The sequence below is a fragment of the Oncorhynchus mykiss genome, chromosome 8 (genome assembly GCF_057628025.1).
Source record: "Oncorhynchus mykiss isolate SJ-2025 chromosome 8, ASM5762802v1, whole genome shotgun sequence".
Taxonomy (NCBI): domain Eukaryota; kingdom Metazoa; phylum Chordata; class Actinopteri; order Salmoniformes; family Salmonidae; genus Oncorhynchus; species Oncorhynchus mykiss.
The window spans coordinates 75,696,007-75,718,622 of NC_143029.1; the positions used below are offsets into that span (position 1 = coordinate 75,696,007).

The 22,616-nt window shown below is 42.5% G+C and overlaps 2 protein-coding genes across 5 annotated transcripts; one reads left to right on the top strand and one right to left on the bottom strand.

Moving 5' to 3' along the window:
- Positions 1-1,361: 1,361 nt before the first annotated feature.
- LOC110530983 (leucine-rich repeat-containing protein 52) lies at positions 1,362-16,952 on the bottom strand. Its single transcript, XM_036986188.2, has 3 exons — positions 16,400-16,952; positions 15,606-16,236; positions 1,362-1,861 (listed from the first exon to the last, which is right to left on the bottom strand). The coding sequence occupies exons 1-3, from the start codon at positions 16,451-16,453 to the stop codon at positions 1,515-1,517; spliced, it is 1,032 nt and encodes a 343-aa protein (XP_036842083.1). The 5' UTR covers positions 16,454-16,952; the 3' UTR covers positions 1,362-1,514.
- A 1,409-nt stretch (positions 16,953-18,361) lies between these two features.
- Positions 18,362-20,921, top strand: LOC110530534 (glutathione S-transferase 3, mitochondrial). 4 transcript variants are annotated; one of them, XM_021613696.3, is made up of 6 exons: positions 18,362-18,514; positions 19,374-19,508; positions 19,623-19,696; positions 19,821-19,878; positions 20,048-20,120; positions 20,216-20,921. In XM_021613696.3, the coding sequence occupies exons 2-6, from the start codon at positions 19,392-19,394 to the stop codon at positions 20,344-20,346; spliced, it is 453 nt and encodes a 150-aa protein (XP_021469371.1). In that variant the 5' UTR covers positions 18,362-18,514; positions 19,374-19,391; the 3' UTR covers positions 20,347-20,921. The 4 variants fall into 4 exon arrangements, 2 of the variants coding, with proteins under 2 accessions (XP_021469371.1, XP_090038725.1); XR_016482613.1 differs by having other exon boundaries at positions 18,373-18,514; positions 20,002-20,120; XM_090182599.1 differs by having other exon boundaries at positions 18,422-18,855.
- The last annotated feature ends 1,695 nt before the right edge of the window (positions 20,922-22,616 follow it).

Genomic DNA, 22,616 nt, shown 5'->3' on the forward strand with positions numbered 1-22,616 from the left:
AGTACATTCATCTTGGGGGGCACCTTGGACCCCAGCTTATCTCTCTAACACACGTGTGCGCCACATCCTAGTGTGTGTGTGTGTGTTTACTCCCTTTCTCCTTCCCTCCTTCCTTCTCACACAACCTCTCCAGCTGATCAATCCATTGTGTGTAATGGATATGTACTCTTACAGCCCCTCAGAGCCACTGTAATCCTGCCACAAGCCTCTCCTTAGAGCAGCTGCTGTTGTTGGGATGAATGGAGAGACTCACCTCTACTAAGTTTATAGCATTCGAGTCAGGATTAACGTCATAGTGCAGCCGGAGGACCAACAGGACAGTGAGTGTTGATCCACCTGATCTGAGTAGCATTTAGCTTTAAAAGAAGCCAGTGCTAACGTCGTGGGATATAGAATGATGGATGGTCAGTAGTATTCTAAAGGGGTTGGGTCAGATGAAAGCAACTGTCCCAGAGTAGGACTAGTACTGTGCTTCATAATAATCATTACGCTTCACAGTAGAAGTGTTTTGTGTTATTGCTGTAGAATTGTTCTATAATTCAGTAGGTACTGTAAGGTTTTTGGTGCAGTCAGTGCATGAAGAGACAGGTGGGGTGGACGGGACTCTGCATCCTACTAAACACGGACAGCAGGAAGGCTGGAAATCAATTATCATGTCCTGTGTTTACCTGGCCCCACTGAGAGGCCGGCCAGAATAGCTCCAACAGCCAGCTGGGTAGAAGCCAAGTCCCTCAGCAGACAGGGCTCTACTTAGAGAGGATCTCTTGGCTAATAGTAGAGGGGAGTCAAACTCCCAATACACACACACACAGGCTACCAAAGTGAGCACACACACACAGGACCAGAGAATTGAATCCTATTATTATAGTATATTAAAGGCCCAATGCAGCTGTTTTTATCTCAATATTAAATCATTTCTGGGTAACAGTTAAGTACCTTACTGTAATAGTATTCCATTAAAATGGTCAAAATACTATTTCTCAAGCAAGAATTTTGCCATAACTGTCTGGGAGTGGTCTGATTGAGGGGCCTAATTGGCAGAACCTAATGGGAGAGACATGTAACCTGAACTAGCTGCTATTGTCAGAGAGGTTTGGAAGTCACTTTGTTATTGGTCTATAACTTAACCACCTGGTGATGTCACCAAGCAAGCCAAAACTCCATCCATGCAAAACCTGCTGATTTTAAAGGTCCTGTTTAGATTGTATTTTCAACCATCAGTAAATAACACTGATCACATTTTGTCACACTTTTACAAAGTTAGGTTCATCAGCTGTTGTACAATATGATACAAAACTGTGCACTGGGACTTTAAGGAACTATAACCATTTAACTCTCAATCACCATGAAAATCAGGCACATTTCTGCGTTGTCTCTCTTCTGTATTTTATTAATCCCAGTGTTCTCTGCTTTGTAGTTTCTTCTTAACCTCTGCCATTTTATGACATCAAAGGTTTTGTAGTTCTGTAGGTTCCGAGGCACAGTCGGTAGGGAGGCTGTGGGACAGGGTGGAGTCATACCACCATGTGACCAGTGTTTTTCAAATCCCCATTACCTGGTAGGTTGGCATGGTGACCCCCTCCGCCCCCCGTGCCAGGTCCTGCGTCCTGCTCAATCTCGTCATCGGGGTCCATCTGCTCGCTCTTCTTCTTGACATAGCGTTCGTACAGTACCATGACCACGCCGATTGCCCACGCCGACACCGTTCCTGCCGCAAAGATAACGAAGCCGATGGCGAGGAAGAACAGGTAGTCCCAGGAACCCAGGCCCTGGTGGCACCGCGACCGCAGCTGCAGCCCCAGCTCACCCAGACGCTGCCCCTGCAGGTCAGGAGGACCACGGCACACCGTCTGGCCCTCATCTGGAAGAGAACACAACACAAGTGGGGGTTACCTACAGTACTCTCATAAGTCCTGACCGTATTACTAATGAGTGTGTTTGGTTTTTTTCTTTCCATGTTTTTCTTTCTGCTTGCATTTTGTATTTATATTTCGATGTGTCTATTTTCTGTCATTTCTGTAATTCAGGGCTCATCTGTAGAAGAGAACTTGGTCTCAGTATGACTCCCTGATAAAATAAAGGTTAAATAAAAATAAATAAAATGTCACACTAGTATTTGTATTGGGGATACAGTAGGAGCCTATCACTAGTTGGTGATACAGTAGGAGACTATCACTAGTTGGTGATACAGTAGGAGCCTATCACTAGTTGGTGATACAGTAGGAGCCTATCACTAGTTGGTGATACAGCAGGAGCCTATCACAAGTTGGTGATACAGTAGGAGCCTATCACTAGTTGGTGTTACAGTAGGAGCCTATCACTAGTTGGTGATACAGTAGGATCCTATCACAAGTTGGTGATACAGTAGGAGCCTATCACTAGTTGGTGATACAGTAGGAGCCTATCACTAGTTGGTGATACAGTAGGAGCCTATCACTAGTTGGTGATACAGTAGGAGCCTATCACTAGTTGGTGATACAGTAGGAGCCTATCACTAGTTGGTGATACAGTAGGAGCCTATCACTAGTTGGTGATACAGCAGGAGCCTATCACAAGTTGGTGATACAGTAGGAGCCTATCACTAGTTGGTGTTACAGTAGGAGCCTATCACTAGTTGGTGATACAGTAGGATCCTATCACTAGTTGGTGATACAGTAGGAGCCTATCACTAGTTGGTGATACAGTAGGAGCCTATCACTAGTTGGTGATACAGTAGGCGCCTATCACTAGTTGGTGATACAGTAGGAGCCTATCACTAGTTGGGGATACAGTAGGAGACTATCACTAGTTGGTGATACAGTAGGATACTATCACTAGTTGGTGATACAGTAGGAGACTATCACTAGTTGATGATACAGTAGGAGCCTATCACTAGTTGGTGATACAGTAGGCGCCTATCACTAGTTGGTGATACAGTAGGAGCCTATCACTAGTTGGGGATACAGTAGGAGACTATCACTAGTTGGTGATACAGTAGGATACTATCACTAGTTGGTGATACAGTAGGAGACTATCACTAGTTGATGATACAGTAGGAGCCTATCACTAGTTGGTGATACAGTAGGCGCCTATCACTAGTTGTAATGATTAGAGCTCCAGAGTTTTTCTTGACCATGTCACCTGACAAGTAAAAACTCGATGTCCTAGTTAAATTAGTGAAGACCGTTTTGGTCACACTTTATTTGGATAGTCCAATATTGATGATATATAGATAGCTTATCAACAGATGGTCATACTATCAATAAACAACTGCTTGCTACGGTTAGGGTTAAGTTTAGGGCACAGGAGCACGGGCTCGTGGTAATGGCTGGAGCGGAATTAGTTCAATAGTATCGAATACATCAAACACATGGTTTTTATATGTGTGATGCCATTCCATTTGCTCTGTTCCAGCCATTATTATGAGCCGTCCTCCCCTCAGCAGCCTCCTGTGGTTGGTAGATAGTTTAAATGTTGCTCACAGTTATTGAACATCTACTTGGGACAATTCAAAAAGTGTTACCATCCTAGTAGACATTACAATTAGTACTGAGCCCATACTGTATTACCAACATAAGAACAACTTACTGCTACTATTATTATCAATTCCCCAACCAACAACTTCAACATTACTATTGAGCATTACTTTGTTTTTCTATATAAAGCTGATGTGGCAAATATTCTTAATCGGATGCATTTGCGTTAGTCGGTAATCTACATACACATAATAATGATGGAAATGTTATTTGAAGTGTTGAAGTGCGTAGGTAAGCAACCCAGGGAAGGTGATATCAATATTATATTTCATCAAATAGGGAGTTGTGGCCTGTTGAATAATTCAAACACATTACATGATATCGTTTTACATAACCTTCATGAGAGCTAGATAACACACACTACCTCCTGAAATATCTTTCAATTTCGAGCAAAAAATCAAAATAAAATACCATGTAAGAAAACAACACATGCTAAATACTTCTGTTTCCCTTTTCAGAAAGTAACAGAATAGGAGCTGCTGTGTTGTTGATATTACATTACACCAAATCCGAAGCTTTTGAATAATTCAAGCACATTTCAAACCCTACTGGATTTCACTGGGTAATTCTGTCTTTTGTGCCTGACTCGTACAGTAATCAGATAGAAGGGATTTTCTTCTGCTAGGCTGCATGCCTCCAGCAGGCTCCTGCATCATGACTAAGACCCTCACTCACTCAGAAATCATGAATGTCAATAGACAAGGGGATTTTTGTTTTGATTGTCAGAACCAGGAACTCCTGTGCTGTAGCATCAAAGACCAGACAGCTTACTCCTACTCTGCTGCAGAAGAGGAATAGACTACTATAAATGGGTTTTGGGGAGACAGTATTATACAGTATTATGGTCTAATCAAAGATACTAAAGACTCAAAGATGATCATACTGTGTGTATGGCTGCCTGGATATCATCCAGAAGCCTTGGTTTGTTAGGGGTCATATTCTGAAGAAGAAAATTGCCTGAAATGTGATTGCAATAACCAGAGTGTTGGAGAATGTCAACGGATATTAATTTGTTTTTGTTTTCGCAGCTTTTTGTGTTTGGGGATCAGCTCAAAAGGCTTTTACTGTTTCTGCCTGGCTGCCTGGCTGACTGTCTGTGCTCTGCTCTGTATTCTGTGTTTCATGCCAGCAGACTTTGTTCACGCACTATTTACACTGGCATATTTTTCACCACAGAATTGGCTGGTTTTGTTCATATATTGTGCATGGATGGACTTATTGAGGACATACTTTAGTATACATTTGAAGTCAGAAGTTTACATACACCTTAGCCAAATACATTTAAACTCAGTTTTTCACAATTCCTGACATTTAATCTTAGTAAAAATTCCCTGTCTTAGGTCAGTTAGGATCACCACTTTATTTTAAGAATGTGAAATGTCAGAATAATAGTAGAGAGAATTATTTATTTCAGCTTTTATTTCTTTCATCACATTCCCAGTGGGTCAGAAGTTCACATACACTCAATTACTATTTGGTAGCATTGCCTTTAAATTGCATAACTATTGTTTAACTTGGGTCAAACGTTTCGGGTAGCCTTCCACAAGCTTCCCACAATAAGTTGGGTGAATTTTGGCCCATTCCTCCTGACAGAGCTGGTGTAACTGAGTCAGGTTTGTAGGCACCCTTGCTCGTACACGCCTTTTCAGTTCTGCCCACTAATTTCCTACAGGATTGAGGTCAGGGCTTTGTGATGGCCACTCCAATACCTTGATTTTGTTGTCCTTAAGCCATTTGCCACAATGTTGGAAGTATGCTTGGGGTCATGGTCCATTTGGAAGAACCATTTGCGGCCAAGCTTTAACTTCCTGACTAATTTCTTGAGATGTTGTTTCAATAAATCCACATACTTTTCCATCCTCATGATGCCAACTATTTTGTGAAGTGCACCAGTCCCTCCTGCAGCAAAGCAACCCCACAACATGTTGCTGCCACCCCCTTGCCTCACGGTTGGGATGATTTTCTTCCGCTTGCAAGCCTCCCCCTTTTACCTCCAAACATAACGATGGTCATTATGGCCAAAAAGTTATATTTTTGTTTCTTCAGACCAGAGGACATTTCTCCAAAAAGTAGAATCTTTGTCACCATGAGCAGTTGCAAACCATAGTCTGGCTTTTTTATGCCGGTTTTGGAGCAGTGGCTTCTTCCTTGCTGAGCGGCCTTTCAGGTAATGTCGATATAGGACTCGTTTTACTGTGGATATAGATACTTTTGTACCTGTTTCCTCCAGCATCTTCACAAGGTCCTTTGCTGTTGTTCTGAGATTTATTTGCGCTTTTCGCACCAAAGTAGGTTCATCTCTAGGAGACAGAACGCGTCTCCTTTCTGAGCGGTATGACGGCTTCGTGGTCCCATGGTGTTTATACATGCGTACTGTTGTTTGTACAGATGAACGTGGTACCTTCAGGCGTTTGGCAATTGCTCCCAAGGATGAACCAGACTTGTGGAGGTCTAATATTTTTTTTCTAGGTCTTGGCTGATTTTCCCATGATGTCAAGCAAAAAGGCACTGAGTTTGAAGGTCGGCCTTGAAATACATCCACAGCTACTCGACAAATTGACTCAAATTATGTCAATTAGCCTATCAGAAGCTTCTAAAGCCATGACATAATTTTCTGGAATTTTCCAAGCTGCTTAAAGTTATAGTCAACTTAGTGTAAACTTCTGACCCACTGGAATTGTGATAAGGTGAATTATAAGTGAAATAATCTGTCTGTAAACAATTGTTGGAAAAATGACTTGTGTCATGCACAAAGTAGATGTCCTAACTGACTTGCCAAAACTATAGTTTGTTAACAAGAAATTTGTGGAGTGGTTGAAAAACGAGTTTCAATGACTCCAACCTGTCACGTTCTGACCATAGTTCTTGTGTGTTTTCCTTGTTTTAGTGTTGGTCAGGGCGTGAGCTGGGTGGGCATTCTATGTTGTGTGTCTAGTTTGTCTATTTCTATGTTTGGCCTGATATGGTTCTCAATCAGAGGCAGGTGTTGGTCATTGTCTCTGATTGGGAACCATATTTAGGTAGCCTGTTTTGTGTTGGGATTTGTGGGTGATTGTTTCCTGTCTTTGTGTTCTCTGCACCAGATAGGACTGTTTTGGGTTTTTGCCACGTTTATTGTTTTGTAGTGTGTTCATGTTGAGTTTCTGTCATTAAATAACCATGGACACTTACCACGCTGCGCTTTGGTCCTCACCTTCCCAGGAAGAAAGCCGTTACACAACCTAAGTGTATGTAAACTTCCGACTTCAACTGTATATTGTGTATGTGAACACCCCTTGATATGAGTGGATTTGGCTATTTCTGCCACACCTGTTGCTGAAATGTGTATAAAATTGAGCACACAGCCACACAATCGCCATAGACAAACATTGGCAATAGTATGGCCTTACTGAAGAGCTCAGTGACTTTCAACGTGGCATCATTATAGGATGCCACCTTTCCAACAAGTCAGTTTGTTAAATTTCGGCCCTGTTAGAGCTGCCCCGGTCAACTGTAAGCTCTGGTATTGTGAAGTGGAAACATCTAGGAGCAACAACGCCTCAGCTGCGAAGTGGTAGGCCACACAAGCTTACCGAACGGGACCGCCGAGTACTGAAGTGTGCAGTGCGTAAAAATCGTCTGTCCTCGGATGCATCACTCCCTACTGAGTTCCAAACTGCTTCCGGAAGCAACATCCGCACAAGAACTGTTCGGCGGAAGCTTATTGAAATGGTTTACCATGGCCGAGCAGCCGCACACAAGCCTAAGATCACCATGCGCAATGACAAGCATTGGCTGGAGTTGTGTAAAGCTCACTGCCATTAGACTCTAGAGTAGTGGAATCGCGTTCTCTGGAGTGATGAATCACGCTTCACCATCTGACAGTCTGACGGATGAATCTGGTTTTGGCGGATGCCAGGAGAACGCTACCTGCCCCAATGCAGAGTGCCAACTGTAAAGTTTGGTGAAGGAGGAATAGTGGTCTGGGGCTGTTTTTTATGGTTTGGGCTATGCCCCTTAGTTCCAATGAAGGGAAATCTTAACATTAAGGTATACAATGATATTCTAGATGATTCTATGCTTCCAACTTTGTGGCAACAGTTTGGGGAAGTCCCTTTCCTGTTTCAGTATGACAATGCACAAAGTGAGGTCCATACAGAAATGTTTGTTCTTGAGATTGGTGTGGAAGAGCTTGACTGGCCTGCACAGAGCCCTGACCTTTGGGATGAATTGGAATGCCGACTGCGAGCCAGGCCTAATCGCCCAACATCAGTGGCTGACCTCACTAATGCTCTTGTTGCTGAATGGAAGCAAGTCCCCACAGCAATTTTCCAACATCTAGTGGAAAGCCTTCCCAGAAGAGTGGAGGCTTTTATAGCAGCAAACTGGGGGACCAACTACATACAGTGCCTTGCGAAAGTATTCGGCCCCCTTGAACTTTGCGACCTTTTGCCACATTTCAGGCTTCAAACATAAAGATATAAAACTGTATTTTTTTGTGAAGAATCAACAACAAGTGGGACACAATCATGAAGTGGAACGACATTTATTGGATATTTCAAACTTTTTTAACAAATCAAAAACTGAAAAATTGGGCGTGCAAAATTATTCAGCCCCCTTAAGTTAATACTTTGTAGCGCCACCTTTTGCTGCGATTACAGCTGTAAGTCGCTTGGGGTATGTCTCTATCAGTTTTGCACATCGAGAGACTGAAATTTTTTCCCATTCCTCCTTGCAAAACAGCTCGAGCTCAGTGAGGTTGGATGGAGAGCATTTGTGAACAGCAGTTTTCAGTTCTTTCCACAGATTCTCGATTGGATTCAGGTCTGGACTTTGACTTTGCCATTCTAACACCTGGATATGTTTATTTTTGAACCATTCCATTGTAGATTTTGCTTTATGTTTTGGATCATTGTCTTGTTGGAAGACAAATCTCCATCCCAGTCTCAGGTCTTTTGCAGACTCCATCAGGTTTTCTTCCAGAATGGTCCTGTATTTGGCTCCATCCATCTTCCCATCAATTTTAACCATCTTCCCTGTCCCTGCTGAAGAAAAGCAGGCCCAAACCATGATGCTGCCACCACCATGTTTGACAGTGGGGATGGTGTGTTCAGCTGTGTTGCTTTTACGCCAAACATAACGTTTTACATTGTTGCCAAAAAGTTCAATTTTGGTTTCATCTGACCAGAGCACCTTCTTCCACATGTTTGGTGTGTCTCCCAGGTGGCTTGTGGCAAACTTTAAACAACACTTTTTATGGATATCTTTAAGAAATGGCTTTCTTCTTGCCACTCTTCCATAAAGGCCAGATTTGTGCAATATACGACTGATTGTTGTCCTATGGACAGAGTCTCCCATCTCAGCTGTAGATCTCTGCAGTTCATCCAGAGTGATCATGGGCCTCTTGGCTGCATCTCTGATCAGTCTTCTCCTTGTATGAGCTGAAAGTTTAGAGGGACGGCCAGGTCTTGGTAGATTTGCAGTGGTCTGATACTCCTTCCATTTCAATATTATCGCTTGCACAGTGCTCCTTGGGATGTTTAAAGCTTGGGAAATATTTTTGTATCCAAATCCGGCTTTAAACTTCTTCACAACAGTATCTCGGACCTGCCTGGTGTGTTCCTTGTTCTTCATGATGCTCTCTGCGCTTGACGGACCTCTGAGACTATCACAGTGCAGGTGCATTTATACGGAGACTTGATTACACACAGGTGGATTGTATTTATCATCATTAGTCATTTAGGTCAACATTGGATCATTCAGAGATCCTCACTGAACTTCTGGAGAGAGTTTGCTGCACTGAAAGTAAAGGGGCTGAATAATTTTGCATGCCCAATTTTTCAGTTTTTGATTTGTTAAAAAAGTTTGAAATATCCAATAAATGTTGTTCCACTTCATGATTGTGTCCCACTTGTTGTTGATTCTTCACAAAAAAATACAGTTTTATATCTTTATGTTTGAAGCCTGAAATGTGGCAAAAGGTCGCAAAGTTCAAGGGGGCCGAATACTTTCGCAAGGCACTGTATTAAGGCCCATGATTTTGGAATGAGGTGTTCGACGAACAGGTGTCCACATACACTAAAAGTATGTTGTACTAGTCTAATCTATTGAGATTTGAGTACAAATCTGACTGGAGCTGCAGAGGATTATATGGTGTACTGGAAGATACAGATCAAATAACAGTAAGGCAATGTTTAATAGTAGGAAGAGATATTTTTGATTAACATCAAATGAATTCTTAATTAGTGTTCCATTGTAGAAATTCACACACAGTATTCTCTTGATTTGTCTTAGCCTACATCACAGACGCAACTGACCCTGTGATCTCTGTCTGGTGATGTGAATAAAAGTCCATTTGTGCTTGATCTGAAAATGTGGTCGGAGGGTGTGGCGCAATTTCGGAACCTCCGGAGGCATGCAGAGGCCAAATTGAGCTCCGTACTGCATTGCTCTGCGCCTCCCAAATTTTGTAACAATGCGGAGGGCTCCGTAAATCAGAGGAGCAGGGGAGAGGCAGAACTGAACCCAGTAAATAAGCATCACTAATGATAGAGTAAAGGTGCTACATGGTCAATCCTACATCTGCATCGGCAGCATTTACGGTGATACAGCCTCTGCAGAAGTCAGGGCATTAATGCTCTCCACGGAGCAGCGCAGAGCTATTATGAAGGAAGTTGTCAAGGAAGTGAGTTTGGGTTTATATAGGACCTCTCGCCCCCACCTACCGTCAACAAATTATGTCAATGCGGAGATTTACGGAGCCCTCCTCATTGTTACAACATTTGGGAGGCGCACAGCAATGCAGTACTGAGCTCAATTTGTCCTCTGCATGCCTCCGGAGGATCCGCCATTGCGTCACACCCTCCATACGGTGCCTCCGACCACATTTTCAGATCAAGCACAAATTGACTTTTAGGAATGATGGATATAGGATAATGACAGAGATGGGCCTAGATCTTCTGTTGTCTCCAAAGACATCTGTCTTCAGATGCCCTGAGAGTTTGGAAACTAATTTAGCAGCACAGATGTGGGGAGTTTTCACGAAGGAGATAGACACCACAATACACTTCAATGGTTCTCTGATCTCGTCTCAGACCTCCTGACACCACTATAGTAGCACTCCTTTTAATAATACAACACACCACCCTCCTCTTCTCAGTGAACACTGTACTACTTCTACTTCTCTCCCTCTACTTGGCTAGAGCCCTCTCTCTCCCCAAGGCATGGAAGCCGCCGGCGCCTCCCCCTCAGGGCTCTTCTCCCCGTCCCATCCCCACACCACACTGTTTCTAGGATTTTTTTTGCAGACACTCTTATCCAGAGCGAATTTCAGGAGAAATTAGGGTTAAGTGCATTGCTCAAGGGCACATTGGCAGATGTATTTCACCTAATCAGCTCAGGGATTTGAACCAGCAACCTTTTGGTTACTGGCCCAACGCTCTAGGCTACCGGCCACCCTAAAATACCCTTTCCTTATGTAACTGCTAACTACAGGCAGTATGCTAGTCTTTAGGAGGTGAGACAGCAGTGGAGAATCTGTTAGTTCTTTCTGTGGGTTTTTCTTCCCTTCCTTCTATCAATGCATTATTTCTAAACTGCTGAGACGACAGACAGACAGTGCCTCTCAGAACAGGTAAGCTCCAGAGGAGCTCTTTGCGTAAAACACTGCGGTCTGGAATGTGTGTGTGTGTGTTCTCCCTTGCTGCAAGCTTTCGCTTGAAGGGACACTCCAAATTAAAGCAGACAAAGGCAATGAGCAGCATGGAAATAGGACAGCTCTTACAGGACTAGTTTAGGATTCTGCCTGAGCTGCAGGGGAGAGGATGATGAGCTGGTGTGCGTGTGTGTGTGTGTGCATGTGTGTGCGGGGAATGCCCATTAGTAGGTGTATCATGGTTTTAGTAAGACTGGCTCTTGCTCAGTGAGGTGCACTATAAATAGCTGCTCTTTTGTCTATAGACACATCCCAAAAATGCAGCAGAAGACTCCAAACTGAACAAATCCAAAATCAAATATTCGTTGTCTTAAAACCCCTTGACTTTTTCCAACATTTTTTTCCTCATCAATCTACACACAATACCGACTATGACTAAGCGAAAACAGATTATTTTTTTTTACATTTCTGCACGTTTATAAAAAAAATAAAAAACAAAAATAGGTTATTTACGTAAGTATTCAGACCCTTTGCTATGAGACTTGAAATTAAGCTCAGGTGAATCCTGTTTTCATCCTGTTTCCATTGTTTCTACAATTTTATTGGAGTCCACCTGTTCTGCAGCATTGAAGTTCCCCAAGAACACAGTGGCCTCCATCATTCTTAAATGGAAGAAGTTTGTAACCACCAAGACTCTTCCTAGAGCTAGCTCCTTGGCCAAACTGAGCAATAAGGGGAGAAGGGCCTTGGTCAGGGAGGTGACCAAGAACCCGATGTTCACTCTGACAGAGCTCCAGAGTTCCTCTGTGGAGATGGGAGAAGCTTCCAGAAGGACAACCATCTCTGCAGCACTCCACCCATCAGGATTTATGGTAGAGTGGCCAGACAGAAACTACTCCTCAGTAAAAGGCATGACATCCCGCTTGGCATTTGCCAAAAGGCACTTAAAGGACTCAGACAATGAGAAATAAGATTCTCTGGTCTGATGAAACCAAGATTGAAATCTTTAGCCATAATGCCAAGCGTCATGTCTGGAGGAAATCTGGCACCATCCCTACGGTGAAGCATGGTGGTGACAGCATCATGCTGTGGCAGAGACACAGGTGGATTAAGTCAGGATTAATGGAAAGATGAACAGAGAAACGTACAGAGGGATCCTTGATGAAAACCTGCTCCAGAGCGCCCAGGACAGACTGGGGTGAAGGTTCACCTTCCAACAGGACAATGACCCTAAGCACACAGCCAAGACAACGCAGGAGTGGAATCGGGACAAGTCTCTGAATGTCCTTGCGTGGCCTAGCCAGAGCCTGGACTTGAACCAGATCAAACATCTCTGGAGAGACCTGAAAGTAGCTGTGCAGCGACGCTCCCCATCCAACCTAACAGAGCTTGAGATAAGAATTGGAGAAACTCCCCAAATACAAGTGTGCCAAGCTTGTAGTGTCATACCCAAGAAGACTCGAGGCTGTAATCGCTGCCACAGGTGCTTCAACGAAGTCCTGAGTAAAGGGTCTGAATACTTATGTAAATGTGATATTTCGTTTTTTTACATTTTTTGGGGCAAAAATGTCTACAAACCTGTTTTTGCTTTGTCATTATTGGTATTGTGTGTAGATTGATGAGAATAAAAGTATGCTATCCATTTTAGAATAAGGCTGTAATGTAACAAAATGTGGAAAATGTTGAGGGGTCTGTCAAGATATGAGAATGTAACAAAAAATCAACCCTTATTCCAAACAGAATTTTGTTGCATTATGTAACCGGCTGGATTTGAACCAAGGTTTATTGCACACCACAAGACTGTTAGTCCACTGAGATAAAGCCTATCTAAAGGCCTAGGAAGCTAACCAAAATGTTTAGGTCTCAGGCAAGGTTACTGATCACCTGAGTGTGGTTCCCCGAGCCAACTTCATTACATAGGCATATAGTTTGTTGATTAAAGTGGAAGCGGTTGGTGGAGATGTGCAGGTGAACACGAGGAGATGCGATTCACTGGTGATTTGACATCTAGACACTGTTTTTTTTTGGATTAAGCCTTAATTGCATGAGTGAGTAAAGGAATAAGAGAAAGGCTCCTCAGTATGTGTCTCATTTCAGTCCTGAGTTAACAGATCATATTCAATTGCTGTTATGGTTATTAGCCTCCACTGCCACCTGTTAACTCAATTAGCTCGACGAACCGGTGCCCCTGCACATTGACTCTGTACCGGTACCCCTGCATATAGCCTCGCTATTGTTATTTTACTGCTGCTCTTTAATTATTTGTTACTTGTATTTTTATTCTTTTTTTGTAGGTTTTCTCTTTCTTTTTTTAACTGCATTGTTGGTTAAGGGCTTGTAAATAAGCATTTGACTGTAAGGTGTATTCGGTGCATGTGACAAATAAACATTTATTTTATTTTGATTTTAAGACACCCTAGGCCCTGTGATGCAGGCAACTGCACATGAAATGTAGGAATATATACATTAACACGTTTAAGTTTTCATTAAGTTTATTCTACTGCTGCTGTCATAAACATGGTGGCATGTATTCCTGGATGCCAATAAAAAAACTACAAAAATACCAAATAATTTATCATTCCTCTCTCTGTGTGTCACAAATTTCCTTCATTTCGCAAGAGGCTGGATGTATCACACTGGAAAAAGCATCAGAGCGAAGGAGACAGCGCCGCTCTGTCTCAGTATGTGTAGCGTATCTATCTGATGCTGTCTGGTCAGAAAGAGTATGACATTGTTTCCGCACGTAGCATTGAATGCAATGGAAGCCAGCGAGGATTTGGCTTCCCTTGATAAAAAATGAATAAAATAATAGCCAATCAGTGTTGAGCTAAACTGAGTGAGCTCTGGCGCACCAAAAAAAGTGTCAAGGGAAGCCCGTTTGGATTTGACTTCAGACCAATCACATCACAGGCCAAATGTCATTATTGAAAAACGTTCATTGTTGCATCTAGTTCGGTGGTCCTCAGGGGGCTAGCTAGCTAGATAGATATATAAAATAGTCCCTTTCCTAAATTAATCATGGATGTAGATGGGGATTTGGACTTGTGGTTTTACTTAATTCTCCGTACTGGCCAATGATTATAAAGACGATTCTGATCCAACCATAAAATAATACATTGTGTCCCTGGCCTGAGAGCATAGAAGATCAACATGTTGCTAGATGTAGTATGCTAATGTTAACTATCTGGCCTGGCTTATCGTTGCCCATGAATATGACAACAAAAACTAAAAGCATGTAATGTATGACAGTCATAGACCATTTAGGCAACATGAAAGAGGAATGGCATTGGCGTTTCTTTACAAGTAGGGTGAGTCAACATGTGTGTTCTACTTGCACGCACACACACACACACAAATCAGTACCATGGACAGCCACATCATATTTAGCTAACGTTGATTGAACTAAATCGTTTTTGGTATCTTTTAGTTGTCACTGTATTAGACTAAGCAGAGGTGATTATATGATGTTGGGATGGTGCTGGAATAGTCGAAGCAGCCCCTGTTTTCTTTGCGACTTGCGGTAACTTTCAGTGGTTCTAAATCAATAGTTGTTTAATAGTCCAAAAATGTCGGAAACATTACTTGGCTTGACCGTGCTGTAGGTCATGTACTGTTTGTTGCATGCAATATGTTTTGTGGACTTGTTCTCTGGTTTTGTAATGAAACAAATGTAAAGGTGTGGTTGAATTTATTCTGCCACTGTGTCTTCTTATCGTCTCAGCTTTAAGCATATATATCACGGTGTCAAGGCATATGAACTAATAGTTTATAGAGCAAACAACGCAATTATCACAACACAGGTTGTAATATGGCTTTTTTTCCTGGATTGACTTCCCCTGTGATTTTACCCACGCACCACTACTGCATAAACAATATTCATATCAGTCTTTCCACATATTCTATTTGAAATCTCATTCCTAAACGTCTTAATTGTGTTAGTGTAGTAGATCTCATTCATGAACTCATAAATGAAACATGTAGTTGACCTATGTTATATGAAGTGCATGTGGTTGGGAAAGTGAAATGCTTTCAGTGAGCATTTCAGGAGCGTGTGAACATGGAAACATTCATTGATAGAGGCCTGGGAAGTGCAGAACTGGAGAGAATGGCGGTCCTCTACTGCTATTGGTCCAGCCCTGGGAAGTGCAGAACTGGAGAGAATGGCGGTCCTCTACTGCTATTGGTCCAGCCCCCCCCCCCCCCCCCCCCTCCCCCATACTGACTTTGTTAATCTATATTGTATATCAATGTGTATGATGTTGGTATGATTAGTACAGCATTTCACAGAATATAATCACAGTACAGTAGTAGCTATGTCTTATGGGCCAGCACATCTAACACAACCCTCACACAAATGAGAAAGGAGGTAAGACAAAACAACCAAACTTACACAAACCATATAGAAAGAGGGAATTATCTGGATTTATATTTATATCTGAAGGTGCAGCTAGTTTTACCTTGAAACTTGAATGCCTCGATGTGAACCCAGAGACAGAGGTCCTCGTTATCGCAGTCGCAGCTCCAGAAATTCCCGCTGAGGCCGACCGAGCGCAGGGTGGGCAGCGCGATGAGAGAACTGATGTTGAGCACCGTCAGGTTGTTCCGGCTCACGTCCAGCACCTGCAGCGCCGAGTTCTTTGCGAAAGCGTCCGGGTGAATATTCGACAGGCCGGGGTTGTCCGTCATTCTCAGCATCACGAGGCTGGAGAGCGACCCGAACGTCCTGTCCTCTATCCGCGTTAAGGTGTTGAAGGACAAGTCCAGGTAAGCAAGCTTCCCCAGGTTCCCGAATGTGGACATAGAAATCTCCGTCAGGGAATTGTTGCTACAGTCCAAGTACACCAAGTCCGACAGGTAGTTGAGCTGCAACGGCGGCAGCTCCACGATGCGATTGTTGGAGATGATGAGCTGCCGAGTGGCCAGCGGCAGGTCAGTGGGGAAGGCGGTGAGGTGCTGCCCGGCGCACTGGACCACGAGCTGGTCATCGCATATGCATCGTGACGGGCATCCCGCTGTTAGAGCTGGGGATGGGGCCACCCCCATGACTAGGATCAGCAGAATGATGAGCCGCAAGGATTGCGCGCTGGGCTGCGGAGCAAGACGCATGACACTTGGTGAGGACTTCATGAATTACGTTTGGACAAACCACGCCACATTATTCATTAATAGCCTATGTCTTCTGCCAGTTAGGGCCTGTCAGTTAGCCAAACTAAATGCTATAAACTATTTCAAATTATTAAATTATAGTTACCTGATAATGAGGTTTGACGTTGGCCACTTGTCCTTGCAAGTTTGTGTAGTTCATTCCGAGAGTCACCTCACGTTTTGGTTTCCGTGCGTATCCATTATAGTGGAACTGATGGACTCCAGACTCCCAAGCTCCCTCTCAGTTCCAATTCTCTGTAATTGGATTTGGTCGATTAGAGTGTTTCTTCTAGTATCAATAATTTTTGTGTAACTGCCGCCATTTGAACTTAATATGCAGGAGAGTTCGTTCGCGCGTCGTAGCCTAGTGTTATAATATAGTATTTGGTCTCCTGCAAGTGTGGTGGTCTGACTGCCCTCTCTGAAACTGAGCCGCGAATGAGAATGTGGGCGGTATGGTGATCTCTCACTGCTCACGCGTTGGATCGAGTGTGTGAGGAGAGAGAGGACGGAGCTAAAGAAAGCCTAAACAACTGGAGTCAAGCAGTCACACAAGCTAGGAGAGGTTACCTAATTCTACAAATGCACCCAAATCGTTCTGAAAATAGAATGCCCAGGGTATAGCCAATTGTGACACTATAATGGCCCAACAGAACACTCTATCTCAATGTATTTATTTATAAATTAAATTACATAGTGCCTATTTAAAAATGGTAAGATGGTTATTACACTGTCATGAACTGTCATGTGTGTTATTTTAGTGTGTGTGTGTGTGTGTGGTTGTGTGTGTGTCTAGTGTCATATTCCAGCCAGATGCAGGGTCATAAACTTAGAGTGCCAGGCTGCTTGGGCATGGAGCCACATGCCACTATTTCAATATTATTGTAATATAACCTACAACATTGACATGGAAAGAGCCAGTTCACACAACTTTTCTCCCACAAGCCACATACACATGGATTTCCCATTGCATCTCTCAGAGAGATGTGTAGGTGTTGAAGTGCTGATTCAGATTTCAGCAGCATGGTGGGAGGACAGATGTGATGCTGGAGAGGGATTATAATAATAATTAATCATTCATTCAACATCTATAGCGCTTTTCATTACAAAAATAATCTCAAAGCATTTGACAGAGAAATGCCTGTCAACAACCGAAAGAGAGAGTGCCAGTCAGCAAGAGATAATAATGTCAGGGACAGTGCATGAAATCAAGCCTTCATCCACAATTATGTCCCTGCTTCAAAAAAGAACAAAGAAGCATAACCAATCTGAGAGCATTTATTCACACTTTTCATAATGGGATATTGTCATGATCCTTTCTCTGAGACCAAAGTCTCAAAGCTTCTGCCATTCAGAAAGTGTACTTACGGCTGCTGTTTACTAAAGATATAGTGCCATCTAGTGATGTAGTATTGTTAAAATATTGCAAAACAGGATTCTCTTCCCTATGACCGACACTTGGAATGTAAATTGAATGTTGGGCCTATCAATTGTTTACATTTGATATTTAGAAGAATTAGTATGACATAATGTGTCAGACTGAAACAAAAACCAAACGGATGAAAACAAATGTAACTGGAAAAAAATCACACCAGTGAAATTAACACTTATCTTAACACAAATTAACTAACAGAAGTTAATACTGAAATGGTCCTATGACTAAACCCGTCTGTCTAATCCAAGGCCACACTTTGGTGAAATTACCTTCGGTAGATAAGAGTCAGCATAATCACTCTATACAAGGGAAGTAAAACTGATTGATTACTTTCTATCAAAAAAACTGTAGTGAACATAAGGGAACTTCCCTCACGCATGACATTGTCACAATGACTAGGCTGAACAGAGAACCAGAGCTCAAGGGGTTTGTGAGTCAGATATTGCCCCGTTTGAACTCACATAGGAAAATGAAGAGGTTGCACTCAAATAAACATACTTTAAATAGGCTTGTGAAAAACTAACTGTAAATAAAGTTATTCTATTAATTTCACTATTTTATTATATTACTCAATGTCATGCTAAAATTCAGAATTATTGGTAGTAGTCCTACGATCTGATACAGCCCAAATGAACTCTACCCCACTAGGGGGAGGCACCACGCCTCTTCTGTGTGTTTAAATAGGACTGACTCCCTTACGAGTTGACGACACAGGATACAGGATTACTGACTGACAACAGACGGACCACTTTCAATTGCGAACATTATTCAGATCGTCATTAACAGGTAAATAACACTTATTTTACAAACGGTTTTCAACGTTACGTATTGTTGCTGGATAGCTTATAATGTTGCACTTCTAGTTCTCACGTTGGCCGTGTTCGAGAGGATCATACTCGCAATGTATTGATTGACTGATCTATACATTCTAATGAGTAGTAGTTATTCATGATGCAAGGTGATTTGTAGATCAGTCCGTCGGCAGTCGCCTGCAATCGTTTTGATGCTCTCAAACACGGCTTTTGTTTTGGGAGCTTTTAGTGTAGGGGTGTCAAACTCATTCCATGGAGGACCTATTCGTGTCTGCCGTTTTTTTTCTTCTTTTCGATTAAGACCTAGATAACCAGGTGAGGAGAGTTCCTTACAATTCAGTTACCTTAATTCGTAAATCAGTTACAAGGGACGAGTGAAAGCCCGCAGACACTTGGCCCTCGGTGGAGTTAGGCATGTGTTTTAGCGCATCAAGTTCAACTGAATTACTCGTTTGAAAATGCGAAGATATGCACCTATTGCTATTGTTTATTTGTAACTTTTATGTGCACTGTACTACATGCATAGATGGTTGTTTTGTGTCACATTTTGAGAACTTTGCTGAGGGGAAGGGTTTTTGCAGTTTAGTATCCTAACAATAGGCTACAATAGACATAATAAGCACATTCCATATTAGCATAGAAGCCTATTTTCCAAGAACATAGAGTATATTCTGGTTTCAACGACTTGGCATTGATCTAATGTAATTTATTAATTTAGGGCCTACTAACTAATCCGTTTTACTTATTGGACTTTCAACCAGTATCTTATCTACAGTGAATGTGAAAGTGGGATTGACCAACTCACCTGTAGGCTATGTGTTTTTCTCTTGCAGCAGGAGATCAGTGCCAGAATGGTTGTGCTGTCTAAAGAATATGGGTATGTGGTTCTCACTGGTGTTGCCAGCATGGTCATGGTTGCCCACCTTGCTGTGAAAGTTGGCAAAGCTCGCAAGAAGTACAAGATCAATGTGAGTTGCCCGGGACCTGGCCCACTGTCTGTCAGCCAACGAATCATCTAAAGCTTAAACTAGGCTATAAAAACTCAAGATGGTTCCCCTGATTTTCTCTTCTCTGTTGGACAGTACCCTCAGATGTACAGCAATGATCCAGACTCTGGAAATATCTTCAACTGCATCCAGCGAGCCCATCAGAACACGTATGTACTATGTAGTATGAACATTTAGTATGTATTTCACAGAAGCAGCAGAGGAAACAACCAGATGTTTGTTATAAAAACCAAACATTTCTTGTAATATTAGGTTAAACATATTTTTTTATAGCCTGGAGAGCTACCCTGTTTTCCTCTTCAGTCTGGCCATTGGTGGTCTGCATAGTCCTGTGAGTTCCACCATTTATTAATTTACTATATATGTTAGATTTGCGTACCATGCATCCCAGACTTTACAGTTAGTTAGTCAGAGTACTCCATAAAGACACTCATCTGGATTCCCCTTTATTAAGACTCTTTAAGAGTCTTTTGTTTAACAGGGAGCCATTTGTGTTACAGCGCCTAGTCAGTGGACTTGGAATGACATGGGTTATAAGCAGGGAGATCTATGCATACGGATACTCCACTGGAGGTAAGACAATTGATAAATATGCTTATAATACAATCATTTATTAAAACATTATGGCATCCTTTACTCAAGGGTTTTGTTCTATGTATTCCTTTCAGATCCTAAAAAAAGGATGCCGGGGTTATCCGGGAACATTGCTCTGCTGGGCATGATTCTGACCGTAGCCAACTTTGGCAGAACCCTGTTAGGCTGTGGTGACTGGGTGAGGCCTGGGATGAGACCAGGATGAGGTTCTCAGCTCCCTTTCCAGCTGCCATTCCTGCTACCATTCTTCAGTGAGAGGCACTGCAACCCCACCTGACCCCAGTCTATTAGTAGTTGTAGGATGTCCTTTGTGGGCATCCGTACTTGTGTATGATATGTACAGACAGAGTTCAGTAAACATTTGGAAAGAGATGACCACGACTGTTAGTTTATCATTCCATAACTACCACACCACGCCAACTCCTCCCAGACCCCCTCCTCAACACTGATAGGCCCAGATTAGCTGTTCATGGTGCTTCACCAGCTACTCTTTGTTAGAGTGTGGACTTTTTTATGCATAATGTTGCCAAAACTGTATTCCACAGGAGGTTGGTGGCACCTTCATTGGAGAGGACAGGCTCGTGTTAATGGCTGGAGCAGAATGATTTGGAATGGCATCAAACACAGTTTCCAGGTGTTTTATGCCATTCCATTATCTCCATACCTGCCATAATTAGGATCTGTCCTAACCGTAGCATCCTCCTGTGCTGTATTCTAAATGAAATTCTAATGTAGAAAATGACCATGGAAAATGGGCTTAAATAAAATTTCTAGGTTCTATCATGGACTTGTGTTTTAATGTTTGTATCCATGGGCGTGAGGTGTGTGTGTGTGTGTGTGTGTGTGTATGGAGAATAAGGAGATGTTATTGCCTCAGAAGAACCAGAGTGAACCAAGAGGTTAATGTGTGTGGTTGTCCTCATTGATCTGCATAGTTGTCCTAAATTTACACCTTTTAGTCATTTAGCAGACGCTCTCATCCAGAACGACTTACAGTAGAAATTCGGGTTAAGTGCCTTGCTCAAGGGCATATTGACAGATTTTTCAACTAGTTGGCTCGGGGATTCAAACCAGCAACCTTTTGGTTATTGGCCCAACTTTTGTTACCGCTAAGCTACCTGCTGCCCCATCACCTCTAAGCCTACATGCAGGAACAATAAATGCCTTACTATTATCTTAACCATTAGGCAATGTTCTGTTCGTGGTTGGGTTAGGGCTGGGGACTGTACTACACAACAAAAATATAAACACAACATGTAAAGTGTTGGTCCCATGTTTCTTGAGCTGAAATAATAGACCCCAGAAATGTTCCATACACACAAAAAGCTAATTTCTCTGTTAGTGAGAATTTTCTCCTTTGCCAAGATAATCCATCACCTGACAGGTGTGGCATATCAAGAAGCTGATTAAACAGCATAATAATTTCACAGGTGCACCTTGTGCTGGGGACAATAAAAAGCCACTCTAAAATGTGCAGTTTTGTCACACAACACAATGCCACAGATGTCTCAAGTTTTGAGGGAGTGTGCAATTGGCATGCTTACTGCAGGAATGTCCACCAGAGTTGTTGCTAAAGAATTGAATGTCCATAAGCTGCCTCCAATGTCGTTTTAGAGAATTTGGCAGTATGTCCAACCAACCTCACAACCGCAGACCACGTGTATGGTGTCGTGTTGGCGAGCGGTTTACTGATGTCAACGTTTTAAACAGAGTGCCCCATGGTGGCGGTGGGGTTATGGTATGGGCAGGCACAAGCTACGGACAATGAACACTATTGCATTTTAGTGATAACCATTTGAATGCACAGGGATACCGTGATGAGATCCTGAGGCTCATTCTCGTGCCATTTAGCCGCCGCCATCACCTCATGTTTCAGCATGGTAATAAACAGGCTCATGTCGCAAGGATCTATATACAATTCCTGGAAACTGAAAATGTCCCAGTTCTTCCACAGCCTGCATACTCACCAGATATGTCAACCATTGAGTATAGTTGGAATGCTCTGGATTGACGTGTAAGACAGCGTGTTCCAGTTCTCGCCAATATCCAGCAACTTCGCACAGCCATTGAAGAGGGGTGGGACATTTGTTCCCAAGTATTCTCACACATAATAGAGAGACATATGTGATCTTATTCAAATGTAAGGAAGGTTTCAAATGAGTATATTTTAGTCAAGCATATGTGTTTAGGTTTCTTGTGGTCAATTAGCAGTCTACAAATGATTTGTAATTATGTCCCGGGCCCCCCGACCATCCACTCAAGAAAAAAATCAGCCCTCGGCTGAATCTAGCTGATGATCCCTGTTTTTTACTGTGACTAACAGATGCCAATCTGTATTACCAGTCATGTGAAATCCATAGATTAGGGCCTAATTAATTTATTTTAATTGACTGATTTCCTTATGAACTGTAAATCAGTAAAATCTTTTATTTATTTATCCGTTATTTTACCAGGTAAGTTGACTGAGAACACTTT

Bases quoted from the DNA above. Each gene is read 5' to 3' on its own strand.
- LOC110530983 (XM_036986188.2), bottom strand. From the start codon at position 16,453: ATGAACTACACAAACTTGCAAGGACAAGTGGCCAACGTCAAACCTCAT. The intron at 16,237-16,399 runs GTAACTATAATT...CTTGCTCCGCAG, and splicing joins ACGTCAAACCTCATTATCAG to CCCAGCGCGCAATCCTTGCG. The intron at 1,862-15,605 runs GTAAAACTAGCT...GTTCTCTTCCAG, and splicing joins CGAGGCATTCAAGTTTCAAG to ATGAGGGCCAGACGGTGTGC.
- LOC110530534 (XM_021613696.3), top strand. From the start codon at position 19,392: ATGGTTGTGCTGTCTAAAGAATATGGGTATGTGGTTCTCACTGGTGTT. The intron at 19,509-19,622 runs GTGAGTTGCCCG...TCTGTTGGACAG, and splicing joins GCAAGAAGTACAAGATCAAT to TACCCTCAGATGTACAGCAA. The intron at 19,697-19,820 runs GTATGTACTATG...ATTTTTTTATAG, and splicing joins CAGCGAGCCCATCAGAACAC to CCTGGAGAGCTACCCTGTTT.